A 17,106-nucleotide genomic window follows, 5' to 3' on the forward strand; every position below is an offset into this window, starting at 1 on the left:
TTATTAAGACTAGGTATTCTGATTATCCAAATCAGTCAATTAGGACAGTATATAACAAGCATTTGCAATGCAATAGGTCTTGCATTGGCAAGAGTGCAAGCTATTGGTGTTGTAAATGACAATGTCTTTTATTTATGTGTTTTGGAGTGTAGCGGATTTATACAGCACAGATAGCAGTGCAAGCTTCCGTCACACACAGTTCAGGCAGCAGTGCAAGCTTCCCTCATACACAGCGCAGATATAGCACAGCAGCAGTGCACAAAGCATTGTCATTGCCTTTATGTCTTGGCTTTGGGACCTTATAAGTGTTTAGCCAGAGCTATTGGCTTTGCCAATGCCTTGGATCTATATTTAGAGCACTATGTCTGCTGTTAAAACACCACGAAATGTACAAAGGCAGATTTAATTGGTTTCCTTCCTTTGTTTTATGATGCACCATACAAGTGGGCAGGCAGCCAAATCACTGCACTTTCCCAAAGCGCTAAGAAGACAGATGTCAGTTCCACTGAGCATTAGTCTGTGCACAAGCGCTTGGCTCTGTCACCTGCAGGTTTGAACAAGACTGGGGAATGGGATTGAAGTTTTGGCATGCTCTGCCTGCAATAACAAAAAAAACTAGGAACACATTTAAATACTTACGCCTTTGCTGGTGGCACTGCCGGTGGGTGAGCTATTGGCTTTAGCAATCGGGTGGGGGCGGTGAACAGGAAGTCAGTGGGGCAATGAATGGGAGGGTGAGTGGGGCGTTAAATGGGAGAGCGGGTTGGGTGGTGAATGGGAGGGCGGTTGGGGGTGGTGAACAGGAGGTCAGATGCAGGTGGTGAATGGGAGGGCTGGTGAATGATGGATAAAAGGACTGGCGAAAAAGTGTTCATCCGAAAAAAAGGGGGGTGGGGGGAAGTACTTCAAAAAGAACAGATTCTGAGCAGATAGCTGGTGTACATCATATATATACTATAATTAATAGTCAGCCTGGGTTCACAAAAAGCCAGTTTTGAAATGGCAAAGAATAGTGACTGATCTTCCGGACTGGAACAAGTTTCCCAATGATCATTTACTGATGGATTATTATAAGACCAAGCAATGGAAATGCCAGGTACAAATAAACTTGTTAAATATAAGTCACATGGTTCAGATGAGCATTAAAAGAACCACATTTGAAATACAATGGTAAGGTTTGATTTGTTTACATGTAAAATTACATATAGAGCTTCTTTGGTACACTGAAACAGCTTGTTCTTCACAAAGAAGATCTGGGGTCCAGGGTGCATGAAAAACACAACATGCATTGTGAATGGCTTCTTTGGAGTACTCACCCATAAAATGTGGACTTTAATGTGCCCCATCAAGAAAAGTGTTAAGATTTTAGTATTTTCCTCACTGTTAATTCTTTTTTCTCTCCCGGAGTGTGATTAAAAGTCTTTTTTACCGTTATAGTGTGATATTGGAAACACAGGTACGGTTTGTCAAAGGATGCTCGTGCACATTTGAATCTGTGACTGCATATAGTTAATGTGGTTTACATCAGCACCAGTTGCTTTATAGACAGACATTTATTTTTAGTTATGGAGAAACTAAGCAACTTTTCCAAAATCATAGGATGTTGAGCCTCGGCAGAGACTTAAACACTGTCCCAGCCAAGTTCAAAGTTGAAACAGCACATCCTCTTGCCTTTATGTAAAACGTTTAAAACGTGACGGAAAAACGAAATTCCAGTTATAAAGTCGGTGAAATGTACCTATAAGCAGCACTTAATTGCAGCAGCTCTTTGGTTACCGGCACCTTTTTTATTTAAGATAAACGTTTTACTTGTTTCCTATTTTTGAGGGCCAATGCTTATTATTCTTACTCAAGCATTTACCACGAGTAAAAGACACATATAGGAAAGACGGAGGAAAAGAAAAAACAAACAAATAAAATAAGTCACAATTGGAGAAAACAGAAAGGTGGAAGAGTGAGCTGAAGGGCCAGGGACTGGCTTGAAATGGATTGAAGAGGCCAGAGATGGCTTCAGTATTACACTGCCTTAGTATTCTGTGTTTGCACTTTTAATTGCAGCAGCCGTGCGTTTAAGAGATTTAGGCACTGGAAGTTTTTTTGTATTTACAAATTATGCACTGGAGAGAACACAATGCCCTCAGTGAGAAAATAAAGACATTTTATCAAGCAATCGATCACCCGAGCCAGCCAGCCCGCTGATCAGCATGATTTTTTTGCCCTGAATGCAGCCCTGGTGCCCTCAAGCCAGACAAAACTAATTAAACTCCGTGACCTGCGTGCTTTGTAAACATGTGTGCGCGGTGGGACAAGACATTGTGCACACCTTAAAGGGAACATTGGCAGTTACTACACAATATATCGGAAACGTTGAGTATGATGAGGAGGAAAGTGGTTCAGTGTCCTCTGCATACCACCAAGAAAATCTACATAAGGAATCAAGACCATTGACATAATTTGTTACAACTTTGGGTGCATTAAGATATATCGAAGGGTGCCTTTCGGTCTTGCCTCTGCTTCAGCTGTATTGACAAGAATGATGCAAAGTATTGTTCAGGGTATGAAAACAGTTTTATGTTCCAGGGTGACATTTTGGTAACTGGAAATTCAGAGAGTGAACATTATGATGTGCTGAAAGAGGTTTTATCGAGGATTGAGAGAGATGGTCTTACCATAAAAAAGGGAAAAATGCCAGTTGAAAAAGAGAAAAGTTAATTATTTAGGTCATGAAATTCCAGAAGAGGGAATCAAACTGAAGAAAAGTATTATTAAAGCCATATCCGAAGTTCCTAGGCTAGAGAGTAAGGAACAGTTAATCTTTTTTAGGACTTGCCGAGTATTGCTCTGAATTTATATGCAATTTTGCGGAGAAGGTGGAACCTATACGGTTATTATTGAAGAATAAAAGTGTATTTGAATGGGGGGTGGGGTGGGGATGCGTGTGTGAAGGCATTTGAAGAGATCAAACAATCTATCATTGAGTCACTTTCACTGTATCATTTTAATGTAAACAAAACTACAGTCACTACTGATGCTAGTTATGTTCTTTTAGGAGCCGTACTTTCAGAGGATAGATGGACAGGAGAGAATCATTGGATTTGCGTCCAGATTGAAAGGTGCAGAACAATTCTATTCCACCATCCAAAAAGAACCGCTAGCCTGTTGTTGGGCGGTGAACCATTTCAAATACTACTTGTGGGGTTTACCTTTTATCATTTGTACCGACCAGAAGCCACTTATTCACATATTTAAATGCAGAAAGGTATTGGAAGATGGTGCGACACAAAGAATTACTAGATGGTTATTTATTATCTGTGATGGATTTTAACATTGTTGTGTATTATGTTAAGGGAAAGAAACATGTTGTAGCGGATTGTTTATCACGGATGCCAGTGAATGAGAGCATGTATATTGAAAAAGAAGAAGAATTGAGTGGAACAGTGAGTGTGATGTAGGAGAATTTTCCTTAACAGAAGATGATTGGAAACATGCTTTAACAGAAGATGATATGTATGGTAAATAAAAGTGTCTTATAAATGGAGGGTGGAATCTAGCTGAACGGAGGGAAGAAATGCAATCATATAGTGTAGTCAAGGATGAATTAAGTATTTGTGGTTCCAAGGTATTAAGACTTAATCGTATTGTTCCACCACGTAAATTGAGAACTAGATTGATTGAGATCAGTCACGAAGGACATCTAGGTAGAAGCAAGAACAAAAGTAGATTACGGCAATTATTTTGGTGGCCTGGAATGGATAAGGAAGTGGAAGAGAAAGTTAAAGATTGCATAGCGTGTAGCAATAGTGACAAGAGTAAACTGAGGACAGAACCGCCATTATGTTGCAGAAAGTTTCCAAAAAAACCTTGGGAGCATTTAGCAATGGATTTTATTGGCCTGGTGCAGAAACTGGGAAGGTGGAATCAGTTTTTGGTCAGTTGTTGTTGATTACTATAGTAAGTGGTTTGTTGTGAAACGCATGAAACATGTCAATACAAAAAGTGTGGCAAAGTTTCTTGGCAAGGTGTTCATGGAGGAAGGCAATACAAAAATGGTGGAACATTTAAGACAAATGGTTAATAGACAGGAGAGGGTGGTATTGTTTAGATCTCAGGCTTATGGTTTAGTGGATAGAGTGAACCATATTATAATGGAAAACATTCAACTGTCAATGGCTAATGGTTAGTCATGGAAGAATGACTTAGATAAAATTATTTGGGCTCATAAGAATACTCTGCGTTCCACTACTGCGTTGTCGCCATTTATTGGTCTCAAAAGGGAGAGACCTGCTACCTGAGAGTCTCCGATGTGGTTACAGGACAAGAAACAGGTGTGGATTGATATAAAAGCCATGGAAAGGTGGAAGAGAGACAGGGGAGAAACAAACAGGAATACGATAAAAGGAAGAGGGTGAAGGTTGTACATTGGCGATGTGGAGATTCAGTGGCAACAAAGAAGTTTGGTGTTCTGAGGAAGGGGGAGAGTAAATACTGTCAATCGCGTCGAACAGTAAAAATAAAGAAAAATGTGGTTGTGTTGGAAGACGGAAAGGAATGGAGTGTCGGGTATTTGAGTGAAGTACTTAGGTCTAATGAATAAGAAAAGGAGAAATTCTATTGTGCTTTATGATAAGTGTAATGTATAAATGTAATGTATAAATATTTGAGAAAAATTTGAAAAAATGTAAATGTTACATTTGTTTTGTGGGGAGAAGATATGTAGGAACGTTCTATCCATAGAGTAATGTTATGATGCAATAGCAAATGGAGGGGAATAAAAGTTCCAGAGGTTGGCAGTTCTGCTGTCAGGTAGCTGGAGGTTGCAGTTGTTAAACTTAATAAATAAGATTGAACTCACTTGCCAGTGTGAGTTACTACACCAGTCTTCTAGGATCCTTCTCAAATGGCCAAGAAAACTAACCGAAAGATTGTCAATATGCTGCATGCTTAGATCGCGGTGGTGTGCAATTGTTAAACGTTTGCTTTTACACAGGCATGCTACATTGCTTTATTTTAAGTTTTCCTCCCAGTTTTCACGAGTGTCCTTTTCTGACCAGGCGATGCCATGAGTTGCTTACTGCCTTGTTTCTTCATATTTCTGAATGGGGTTGACCACTGCTGTTTAGCATCCAGTACATTTTCAATGTCAGCTGCTATGGGAGTAAAGGTTGACATGTTCAATACAATATGGAGGGGGTGGGGGGCGGGGAGGACTTTGATTTTGTATACTTTCTACTACTTTTCTGTGCTTTGTAATCCTGATGAGTGGTGATGCTCCGGTCACCAAGGATGCTGCATGATCGGTGGCAGGACATCCTTGTAATTGTTTAATGACGACAGAAGTGGTCTGGCACACCTTCTTTGTAAAGGAATCAATTTATCTGTCATTTTCCCCCTACCCCCATCGACTCCAAATAAATTGATGCCTGTGCACTGAATTTGGACACTGCTAGAAAAGTGCGCTGGACTTTATATCTGTGAAAGTTCTGATCCAATGAACAAAAAATGCATGCTCCAGTCTTTTCACCTTACATATCAAACCTGGAGGGAGTATAAAGTATCCATGAATATTTCCAGATCACCAGAACTAAAGGCACCTGAAGCAAGGAGTTCCCTTCACTTGAGTCTCAAAAATAAGAGGTCTGAACGACCTGTGAAACAGTTTCCTCACTGCTGCTCTAGTTAACATTTAAAAGAGATCCTGGATGCATTCTGAAACAGGGTCAATGTGGTGTCTTATGGGTCAAAAGGAGACATCTGTCAGGTATGCTTGCCATGATACCACTCTAGCTTCTTTACCTTTGAGGTTGTCGGATGGATCCTCATTTGGGTCATCCCTCTGGAGGATATAGTAGTTTAACATCCTGGAATGCAGTCTCAGCCTTGAAGCTACGAACTCTGATAGAGTTCCTCCATTTCAAACGATATAAACTTGGAAACAGAATGCTAAGAAGCTGGTAACTGAGTCTAGATTGAAAGAAAGTTGTGTCTTCATACCAATGCCAAGCAGAGGTACAGATACATCCCACAGTGCGGACAGTGGCATCTAGTCCTTTTAAGGGGTGGTGAAAAAGGAAACAAATGTGGACCTTTCTGAAAAAAATTGACCCTGTAGAAGCAGCAGATCTATCTTTTCCCATCTCATCACAAAGCTCAGTGTAACACCCTAACTGTCCGACCACTAAGTATAACATTTTGGTACATTTCAAACCCCTTAATGGTATGTGAATCCAAAAGGCAGACCATGTGCATGTTGTGGTCATCCTTCTTGGAGATTCTCCCCCCACCCCAATAGAATGACCATATGCTGAAAGGAGCAAGCATGCTGATGACACAGGGAAGATAACTCCAACAAAACAATTTGTAAAAATCTCAGATTTTTTTTTGAAAAAGCAAAAAAACGTCTCAAAAGAAGATCTCAAATGAGAACAAAAACCCAAGTAAAAACATAAGTCAAAAAAGACTGGTAGTAAGTTAAGCCTACAATATTTTTAGAGCTGCGGAGTCAAGTTTTGTCCTAATTACAAGAAACACAAGGACCATGTCATTTATTTTTTTCAGCTACTGAATTCAATGTGATGGGTTCAGTTTCTAAATGGAAAAATATTTACACAGGTACTTAAAAACAAAACATTTCTCCTGCAGGTTCTTCATTCTGAGCTATTTTCATTTCGAGAAAGTACATACTTAAGCATCATGGTATTCCTCACAAGTGGAGTTAATCCACGGTTTATAAGTATCAAAACAAATACGAAAATAGAGAATAACCTCATGATCTGCCCAACGCCGTACATGCAATTCACTCAGATAAAGTTCACAGACCGTTGCTCCACTGATGCAAAAAAAATATTTATTCCAAGTTATTTTTGATGCAGTAGTTTTCTCCGTCATACAGACTCGCGTGATAACCACTTTTCAAATCTGTAAATAATGTTATCAAAATAATCTTAATCTTTTTTGAAATCTTCACAAAAAATTTTTTGTTTTCATATTTTACAATCCACCCTGAATATCAAGGCTGAAAGAACGACGCAAAAACAAAATCCTATAATTGAATATTTTACAACTATACTCCTCCCGCCCTTCAACAAAAAAAAAAAAAAAAAGTAACTGAAACACCTGTAAGTGACGAAGCTCCCCCAGCGGAAAAAACAAATGAAACAAACAGTTATTAGCATTAATTTAACACAATTATAACTTCAAGTCACTTTGTCACTGACAATGATTGCTTTAGCACATTATGAGCCCCTACTCCATAGGCAGATGCTGTTCAGTAGAAGCTGGCTTTTCGATTAAAACTGTCCAACGCACATCCCAGTCCTTCAAGGCCAGCTTCTCGTTTTAATGTCCAACATATTTCTACGAAGCACATGAAGACCAAAAGAATAAAAAATAAAATAAAAAAATAGCTACAACAAGCCCATTTTCCTCCTCTTTGGATTTTCTTTTCCCTTGTGCATGAAATAATGAACATGAAAAACAAAATAAAAGTGTAGACGGAGGAATAAAGGTGTGGGTGGCTTTCTCTGAATAGTCCTGGAGACGCATATTCGTTATACAAACTGTGTTGGTTGCCTCTGTGGATAGTGAGGGCGAGGGGAGGAAGAGGTCCTTTCCGCTAGACATCGTCATCTGAAGTGTCACTGCTACTGGGGTCAGTTTGAGAGTCCTCGCTGAGCTGGGATGTGAAAGTGCTTCTCCACAAGGAGAAGAGGTGGGAGTTGCATTGCTTGACAAATCCGTTCTTCCGAAGAGTGTTGCTTCGTAACTGTAACAGGTGAAAGAGCAATTACTTCCACAAACCCATCTACAAGAACATTTCATCTAAATACTGAGAAATCTCCGTACCACCAAGTTATACCTATGGTAAGAACGCCATCCAATATGTCATTATGGATTTTCCCATAAAGAGATGCTAAAAAAACCTTTGTTACATCAGCTCCACCATTCTTAAAATAAGAAATAAAACGCTATGTGGGTCAATGAGGCATTTTAGGACACTTTACTTTCCTGTAAAGATGACTTCGTAGATTTCATCTCCATTAGATGTGCTTGCTGTGTGGTATTCTGCCATCTAGAGGTTGGGAAGTTTTGCCGAAGTTTCTTTTCCAGATTCTCATGCTTTCACAGATGAGGCGATATTAACCTTGTGAAGGAGGGGTTGAAGAGGGGAGTAACTCCCAAATAAGCATTTTAAAATGTACTATAGCGTACTGTCAAGCTTAGAAATCTACGCAGTAGTGTTCGGCAGAAATGTTTTAAAGACCATTAAATTATATTTGCATATTGCTTGCAAATTACTTCGCTAAAGCACGTGCCTGCGAGTTCATGTCCAACTATTATGTTTGCAGACTGGTAGTACTGTACAATCCACTTTGCTATGGTGACCTTGGTTACTGCAGTCCACAACACTTGGGCAGCAAGTGCCACACATTTTTTTAACCGTGGTGGCTGCCACAAATTTGAAAAGGGGTGTGTGCGGGGGGGGGGGGGGGGGGGGGCAGATAATACAAAAAAAAAAAATATCTGTCATGCTGCCGGCCGTCTCGCTCATCTTCTCTCTGGCTCCTGATGGTGCACCACAGCTTGGTTGGAGAAACCTAAGTGTGCATGTCAGTTTGGCCAACCAAACTGACATGCACACTTCTAAGTGCACTCCACTTCCCCTACCCCATTCCATGGCCTGGTCCGCCCCTCCCTGCACACACTAGCTCAGCCAGCAGCTGAAAAATAAAACAATAAAATATCTTTTTATTTTTCAGCTGCTAGGCTCTTCGGCAGTGGGGTGACGCTCCTCTGCCATTGTGGGGGAGACGCTGCTGTTTTCTAATAGAATTAATCTGTTTCATGTAATACATAAATGGACTACCCTCATACGTGCTGCGTCAGCTGGATTTTGAAAGAATGAAGGTTACAAACTCAGTCGCCTGTAATAACAGTTTTGCAGCATCTCTTCTAGATTCACACACTGTACATTATTCCTTCATCTAATGGTTGGATGCTGTGACATCAGCCTTAAGCCAGCAATGCCCCATATTGTGTGAGTTCCATTTATGATTATTTTTTTCCTGCTGTTGGGTATGGAGGTGCGAAAAAATAGCTCCAGAGAAGTTGTCAGAAACATGACAAAGAAGAAACTAATTGATACACCTGGAATTAAAAGTAGGTTTTGCTCTCATCACTACTCCTTTGTTAACTAGGTATGGTTTCTCCTCTTAGTGCTTGGAATTCATCAACTCGTTTTAAAGAAAAATCACCAATATAAAAACTGTTTAATGTAAGATTTTGAAACATTTCAATGCAATGGTTCTAAGGGTACTTTCATTGAGTCTGCTAAGACGAGGTTTAAACCCCAAGAAGGTGGTGGAATGGAACACATTTTTTTAGCCTCTTAAAGGAATAGTTTAATGACTAGCACTGTGAATATGTTTGCTGTACACAATTTTCATATGCTATGAGGGCCAATAAGTGTGCTCTTGATGCAAAATTCAGCTTCTAATGTTAACTAAGAAAATAAGTTAAATACCTGTGACTGCAGTTCTCCAGTATTGCCATTTTTCACAGATTCACATGTATGAATTGTCTCCCACTGTCAAAGTGGGAGTCCCGTGGTACCATTAGAAAGCAGTGTAAAGTGAAACATAGCATGGGAAGGACATACAGCCTTCACTTTAGTAACATTTCTTATCATTTACAAGAGACTAAACCAATCAGGTGTGTACATCCTCTAGAATACTCCCCTCAGAGACTTCTGTCTCAGATTTTTAGAGGACAAGCGTGAATATGTATTGTACCAAAGAGAAGGTGAGCTTCTCAGGGATGGATGGTGGGTCGCATGTGAATATATAAAAGACACCAATACTGGAGAACTACAGTTAAGTAACGTATTATTTTCTCCACTATTGATCTTTCATAGTCACATGCTTGAATCAGATTAAATAGTAGATAAAGAACACATTATATATAAACATTAGAATAAACATGTACATATATCTATATACATATGCATATGTAAACAATGTGAAATGTGCACAATACATTTGTGGACGGCGGGGTTTCACATACTATGATGGTTCACCTTTACTGAAAAAGATGCTGTAACACCGCCTGACCCACTGCTGCATCACTGTGGACTTCAAGCAGTAGTGCTGCGTAAAGGTGCGTCTATTCTTCTAGGTTGCTGCTCTACATATACCTTGGATAGACATCAACAAACAATGCTGTTGAAGTCGATATACTTCTGGTAGAATAAGCTCACAACTTAGTCTAACGGGAACCTGCTTGTTGATGACAATTGTATGGCATTAGTTATCCACCTCTATGCTCAGTTTAGAGAATGGATAGCTGTTCCTCTGAACACTGTATGCCACCAATAAGATTGGATTTGCGAAAATGTTTTGTCAAGGTAAAACCTATGACATCTATTGACATTCAAGGAATGTAATGTCCTTTCTGCTACATTCTTGGGATCTTCAAAAAAATGTCTTTAGAATTATCTGTTCATTTAAATCGGAGTCTGATGCAACAATTGGAATGAATTCGGAATTAGTTTTAGATTTGTTCAAGGAATCACTATCATATCTGAATTGAAGAAAGGGTTTTGAATGGTTAAAGACTAAATTTCACCTACCCGTCTTGCCGATGTTGCTGTCAGCAGAAGAGACACTTTCCAAGAAAAACTTCATGTTTGCTTTATGGGCTTTATTAGTTAAGAAAGAACAGTATTTAGCTGACAGTGGGGGAAAAAATGTCTCACTGGCCAGCAGACCCTAAATAGACAACGAATGACATGTCATGCCGCCACTGTGGGTTAGACACTCTCCCTCCAGAGCCTTTATCAGCTACACTCTGGTACTGATCCTTCACACAGTCTAGAATAAACACTAGATATATGAATTAACATAAAAAAATAGGACACATGAATTGGTATGCTGTTGACTATACATAGTGTCCAGTTACTATTGTCTCTACCAACTAATGTTCAGTTACTAGTATCCACATACTTTATTGTGTAGTTGCTATGGGGTCGAACTCTCCAAATCTTCCAAGGCTACTGTTTATTATACTTTGACTGCATACCAGGCCTGGAATAAACAATTGCTATGTAGAGCAACAATAATATAAAGGGCACCTTGTTTGGTTTTTCAGTGCCCCCAAGAATATTATGAACACTACACAACTATACAAGATGAAGCTCCAGGAATCGCATGCTAGTTGTACACGATGCAGATCAGGAAATTGTTTCAGTTCCCTTTGTAGCACATTTAGTCCCACCATAGTCGGTAATAATATATATGATTAATCACATGGGGTTATCTTCGATGATTATGTACAGATTTTTGTTTTTACAAAACAAGCATAGGTCCTTTCTAACCAAGACAGGCTCCTAGTAATACTCCTGGGTTGGATTCAGGGACAGTGACGGGCTAAAAGAAATTTCGGTTGGGGGGGGGGGGGGCACCTTTTGGAGCCATGCCTTACTGGTCCAATCAGATAAGCTGCTTTGATGGCTTTACGTAGGCAGACGTGTAAGCATATGGAAAACAGGACGCCGATAGCTATACTTATTCGGCCCGGGCTGGGCCCAGAGCAAGATTCGGATCACTTGTAGGCCCGCATTATGTGAGAAAACAGATGGACAACCTTGACGAAGTAAGTCTGGGAGGAAGTCCCTGGCAGGAGGTCGCTACTCTTTTGGGAACATTAATTGTCCATGAGCATTATTGTGGTACTTTATGAAGAAGGTATTGGACTAACGGCACCTTTGATTCTCCCTACAGAGTGACTATAGGCATTGTGCCTGGGATATTCAGATGTGCAAACTCATTGAATTCAGGAGCCAAGCTAACAAGTGTAAGGATTCGGATGAAGTACTTGGTCTTGGCTCGTTGTCAGTAGAGATAGAAGTGGATGCAGTCACTGGAAGGCTAAGTAAATGTGAACCAATGTTGCCTTGGATCTCGGAACTATCAGAATGCTCCTGCATGCTCCGCCTTTATCTTCATGCAAATCCTTGCGACAAAAGGAGTAAGAGGAAAAGCATATGCCTAGATTCCAGACCATACAATTGAAAACACATTCCCCCCACAACCCTGGTTCTGGATGACAGCTTGCATATTATCAACATTTCTGGTTCTGGGAGGTTGAGAACCGGTCCAGATTCCACCTGCCAACATTTGTGGATCATTTTCTCCAGGACACCCTGGTAGATATCCCATTTGTGGCAGGACTGCTCATCAGCTTAGAATATCTGCAATGACATTTTGCTTCTCCGGCACACATTCTGCCTTCAGATCTATCAGATGACTGATAGACTACTCCCAAATCTGTTGCGCCTCTTGGGGAGCGATTGGGATCTTGTGCCCCCTGCGTGTCGCTTTAGTGCATGGTCGCATTGTTGTCTGTGCCGATGAGCACTACAGGCTTTTGTATTTGTATTGGAGCTAGGCACTTTTTGAAGATGCGAGGGGCAGATTTCAGGCCAATTGTGAGGACTTTGAATAGCTTTTGGCTACTGTGAATCTTAAAAATATTCAAGGGCATAGGTGTATCAGGTCATAAAAATATGCATCTTGAAGAAACAATATTGTCATATAACCTACCTGGCTTAGAAGCTGGACGATATATTGGTGTGTGGCCATGTGAAATGTCTGTTTTCTGAGATATTTGTTCAGTTTTCTTAGATCCAAAATGGGTCTCCATTCCTTTGACTTCTTACAGACTAAGTAGAAATGGGAATAGAAACCTTGTCCTTTCTGGTGTCCAGGGACTCGTTCTATGGCTTTGTTGAGCATGGTCTGGACTTCTATCCTGTGGAGATACAGACGCTTTGGTGTGGACTCCTGGAGTGTAGCTGGAGGTAGTTTTTGAATGAATTCAAGGGTCTGACCGAATATAATCAAATCCCATACCCATTGGTCCGTTATTTTCTTTTGTTCGGAAGATGGCTGGAAATGTGGCCTCCCAGACAAGCCAGAGGAAATGGAGGTGTAGCCACTGCCTGCAATTCGCTACTATCTATGTCCTGTGTCCTTGCCCTGTTGACTCAGTATTCCTCTTTGGGTCCCTCTTGGGTAAGCCACCTGAGGGGACAGTCACTGCTGATATTGTGGGAGAAACTCTTGTGCTCCAGATTGGTATGATGAGAACCTGTATTGCAGATAGCTTGGTCTGTAGGTAAATTGCTCTCTACCTCAGGCACCACGAAAGGAAAATGTTCCTTACCAGTAGGAATCTGTTCATGGCATATAGTGCTGTAGCATTCACATGCTCTGCATAAGCTCACCACGTAGTGTTGGGCTCGGAAAGGTACAACTTGTTTTTCTTAGAAGAATATTTTCAAATTACGGAATTGAGCTACTCCTCAGTAATAGTGCGCATGGGCATCGAGTCCTTTATTAGATTGTTTATTCCCGTGTGTTCACAATGCTCCAATGGTTGGCTGCTTGAGCTGCCACCCTTTTACCAGCTGCATCTCATTTTTTACTTTTTGTATCAGGAGGGGTAGTGTCTCATGTGGAATGTCTCTCTTGCGTGGTGTGGATTTGACAATAGAATCTGGTGAAATGTGTGCCTTTATAAACAGAGGATCTGTGAGTGCAGCCTTATATTTTTTTAAAGTCAGGGAGTGATGATACTTGCTCAAACTGACTCCTTGATCTCATCAGCATGCCAAAGCATGCCAGGGACCATTGGCAAGAATTGACTTTACTTGTTGCGGCCAGGGTGTCAATTAAAAACATCTTACATAATAGGATCTGTGTGCATTGTCACATTATAAAATGTAGCTGTCCTATCTATGACTTGTTGATATGAGGTGAAATCCTCAGGTGGTGATGGTCTAGCTGGGAAGAGATGTGGATCGTTGGGTATAATAGTATCCGGATCATATGTATCCCATGGATCTGGGTCACCTAGAGTATCTCCTAAATCCTGTCCCATGTGGGGGTGAACTTGACGGTGTAAACCCTATGTTTGGTGGCAGGGCTAGAGAAGGAGTTGGAGACGATGGAGAAGGTTGAAGTAAAGATGGTATCTTGTTTGGTAGCCTTTTTTGGAAGCGAAGGCGGAGAGGTATCAAGTGCCTCCTGGAAAGTCTTTATGGGGACAGGGGGTGATGCAAGAATGCAACCTGTTCCCTCTTGAATATGAAGTAGGCATTGATGAATGTGCATGACTTCCAAAATTGGCTCCATTGGTGAAGGGCTGGTAGAAAACTGTCCGGAATCTGCTGGAGTGGAGACAGTCTATTTTTATGGACCCAAAGTTATTGGTAGGTGTGGAGCTGTCAGCACCGAAGCAGTGGACGGCAGTTTTTTTTTTGCTGTCACCGAAGTGGTCGGTACCGAAACTGGGTGCACAGTTGGTCGAGTCGGTGCAGTAGTAGTAGTATGAGGCCAATGCTGAAGTTTTAACTTTGGCTTTTTTTTGTAGCCAAGTCGAAGGGCGGGGCATCCAAAACACTTTCTCAGCTCCGACCATGGCCTGAAGGAAGTAGCAGACCGGTGACTGCTTCAGTTTGGAGTTTTACAGTCTTTTTGTGGGTACAGGATTCTTTGTACCCACGGTCTGCACTGACTGCAGCTCCAGGCTCTTGATGTCGGACTGAACGTCAGACACGGAATCTTGAATTGAAAAAGCCTCTTCTTCCTGTGGTTCCCTCCTGTACATGCTCCTCTCCGAAAATGTCCGGTGTGTTGCCTTGAGTCCGAGGCGCCATTTCGAGTTGGCAGGCTCTTCTGTTTCGAAGCATCTTTTTGGACCAAAGCGATCGACTAGCGTCACAGGTTTGCTTGCTGGGGTCGGGCTAGAGAGAACAATTACTCACCTGGTATTGATCGGTGCGTGGGAACTTTGAATGACAGGGTAAAATCTAAACGGAGTCCGTTCCATCAGGTCTGCACGCATAGCAAGGTGTGTTATGTAAGAAGTACGCCCAAAGATGGGCGCAAATGCCCCGAAGGGCGGAGAGTCTGTTTAGAGATTGAAAATCGAACCAAGGTTACCATATGAGAACAAACGCGATTGAAAAGAACACCGTTGCTGAAAAGAGAGAAGGAAAGACACTGGTTTAGGACTGTATCGAGCCGAGAACTCAAAGCAAGTGAAACACACATCTGAACCCAACATCGGAGAGAAAACAATCTAACAAAGGACTCGATGCCCATGCACACAATTACCAAGAGGAGGAGTCACTCAATCCTGTGATTCGAAAAGATTCTAAGAAAAACAAGTTGCATCACCCCGAGCCCAACACTAGATGGCAAGCTTATGCAGAGCATGTGTATCTACAGCTGCACATGCCATCGAAACATTTTCGATACTGCAGGGTACCCAGCTATTAAGTGGTGTCAGTATCCGCCTTAATAGATTGGAGGGCCTCACCAGTGTGCTTCCTAAAGAGTACTTTGCTTTCATATGGGTAGCCTAGAATTTTGCTTTGAAACTCTGGTCTGAAGAAACTGGCTTTCAGCCACCCTTGTCTTTGTAGGACTGCTGCTCCTACCACCTGTCTAACACCTGCGAATGCAATGTCCATGGTGTAGTCTATTTCAGAGGAGGCATGCTCTCCTTCACGTCGGCATCCTTTGGAAGACTGTCAAGATGGGGTGCGATATTCAGGCATATTTGGCGATAATACCTTACAAATACTACCAGAGTTTGCTGCTCGCACTGTGAGTGCCACCATTGAGGAGAATTACTTACCGATTTTATTGAGGCAGCTAGCTGCCTTATCTGGAAATTGGCCAAATATGTAACCGACTGATTTCTAGAACGGCACTGGGCCACTTGGTTGACTACAGTTAGCATCTAGGTGCCAGAGGAGGCAGCTTACAGAATCTTCTTAGGCATTATATTTTTTTTATCCAGATGTGGCAAGATTGCAGCCACTATGGCTGGGTTCTTTATCGACTTTAACCCATCCTGCCAGATGCATTTGATGATAGGGTTAGCTCTGATGCTCTTGCAGAAAGGTTCCTTAAAGTTGCATAAGAAGCATTCAGCTTGCTTTGTGGTCATTAGAAGGACAAACCTTTTTGCCACTCTAAGAATATAGAAACCTCCGATGTCTTCAGGAAGGGATTCTGTAGGTGGTGGTGTTGGGAATGACGGAGTCGGAATTAGGTAATCATTCCACTCAGTGTTGATTTCCCTGTAGTCATATGAAGAGGTGGTGTCATGCACAGGAACAGTTCTGAACAGTGAAGTATGCCTTGTGGTGGCAACTGTTGGGATGTTCTGCAGAGTGGAAGGCTGTAGTAAAGGAGTATTTGGAGGAGCTGTCACCTGCTCATGCGAGGTAGTTGCAGGCAGAAATAATTCGTGGTAATTTGCCAGCATCACTTGCAGGTCTGATACCAATGGCCTTGGTACGCAAACCACATCCTCCTGATACTGTTGTTGCCGACATGGCTGGAATTGTTCCTGGTAATGTAAGCCGGGTTGTTGACAAGAGTAATATTCCTGGCAACAGAACGCTTCCTCCTCATCATAATCCTATTGATATTTCACATGCAACTCCAACGGGGCTGCAAGCTACCCAAAGGACCCATCATCATCCGAGTCATCCTTATTGAGGAGCAGACTGGGAGCGTAAGGGTGACACCTTGCTAGGAGATGTATGTTCTGGCATCAGCGATATGGTTTTACTCATTTGTTTTCACCTGGTATTTTTCTATCATCTATACTATCAAGGCTGCCAACAGCACTTTCACTGCCACTGGTCCTGCCACCGTCATTGATGAGGCAGAGATCAGTTTGAAAGTCAACGGGATGGGTGCCATAGACTATTGTTGACGATGTGGTCATATTCACTGGTGATCCAATCACAATCAATGTTGTCACCGTTGTTGTGCTCGCTTCCATAGTCGCCGCCAGTGCTGCAGACAATTTCTTTGATGGTGTGCTGGTCGGCGGTGCAGACGACTTTCTTAAATTTGACAGAAATCAGAGGAGAAGGAGGTTTTTCTGATGGAAAATCATGTCCTTTGTGTTTGAGGGACTGCCTTTTTTGAGAGACACATGGCGAATTTGGAATTGTTTCTTACCTGTAACTCCAGTTCTCTCGTAGGGGTATTTCCATGATAGTCATAAGCACTGAATAGTTCCTCA

At 41.6% G+C, this 17,106-nt stretch overlaps 1 protein-coding gene across 2 annotated transcripts in view; it reads right to left on the reverse strand.

The window, feature by feature from the left end:
* Positions 1–6,824: 6,824 nt before the first annotated feature.
* Positions 6,825–17,106, reverse strand: part of GPBP1L1 (GC-rich promoter binding protein 1 like 1) — a 261,647-nt gene continuing 251,365 nt past the window's right edge. For both annotated transcript variants that reach the window (XM_069232849.1, XM_069232850.1), the window contains one exon: positions 6,825–7,762. In XM_069232849.1, the coding sequence (XP_069088950.1) occupies positions 7,354–7,762 (409 nt within the window). In that variant the 3' untranslated portion in view covers positions 6,825–7,353. The remainder of the gene's footprint in view (positions 7,763–17,106) is intronic.

The sequence above is a fragment of the Pleurodeles waltl genome, chromosome 4_2, assembly GCF_031143425.1.
Source record: "Pleurodeles waltl isolate 20211129_DDA chromosome 4_2, aPleWal1.hap1.20221129, whole genome shotgun sequence".
Classification (NCBI taxonomy): domain Eukaryota; kingdom Metazoa; phylum Chordata; class Amphibia; order Caudata; family Salamandridae; genus Pleurodeles; species Pleurodeles waltl.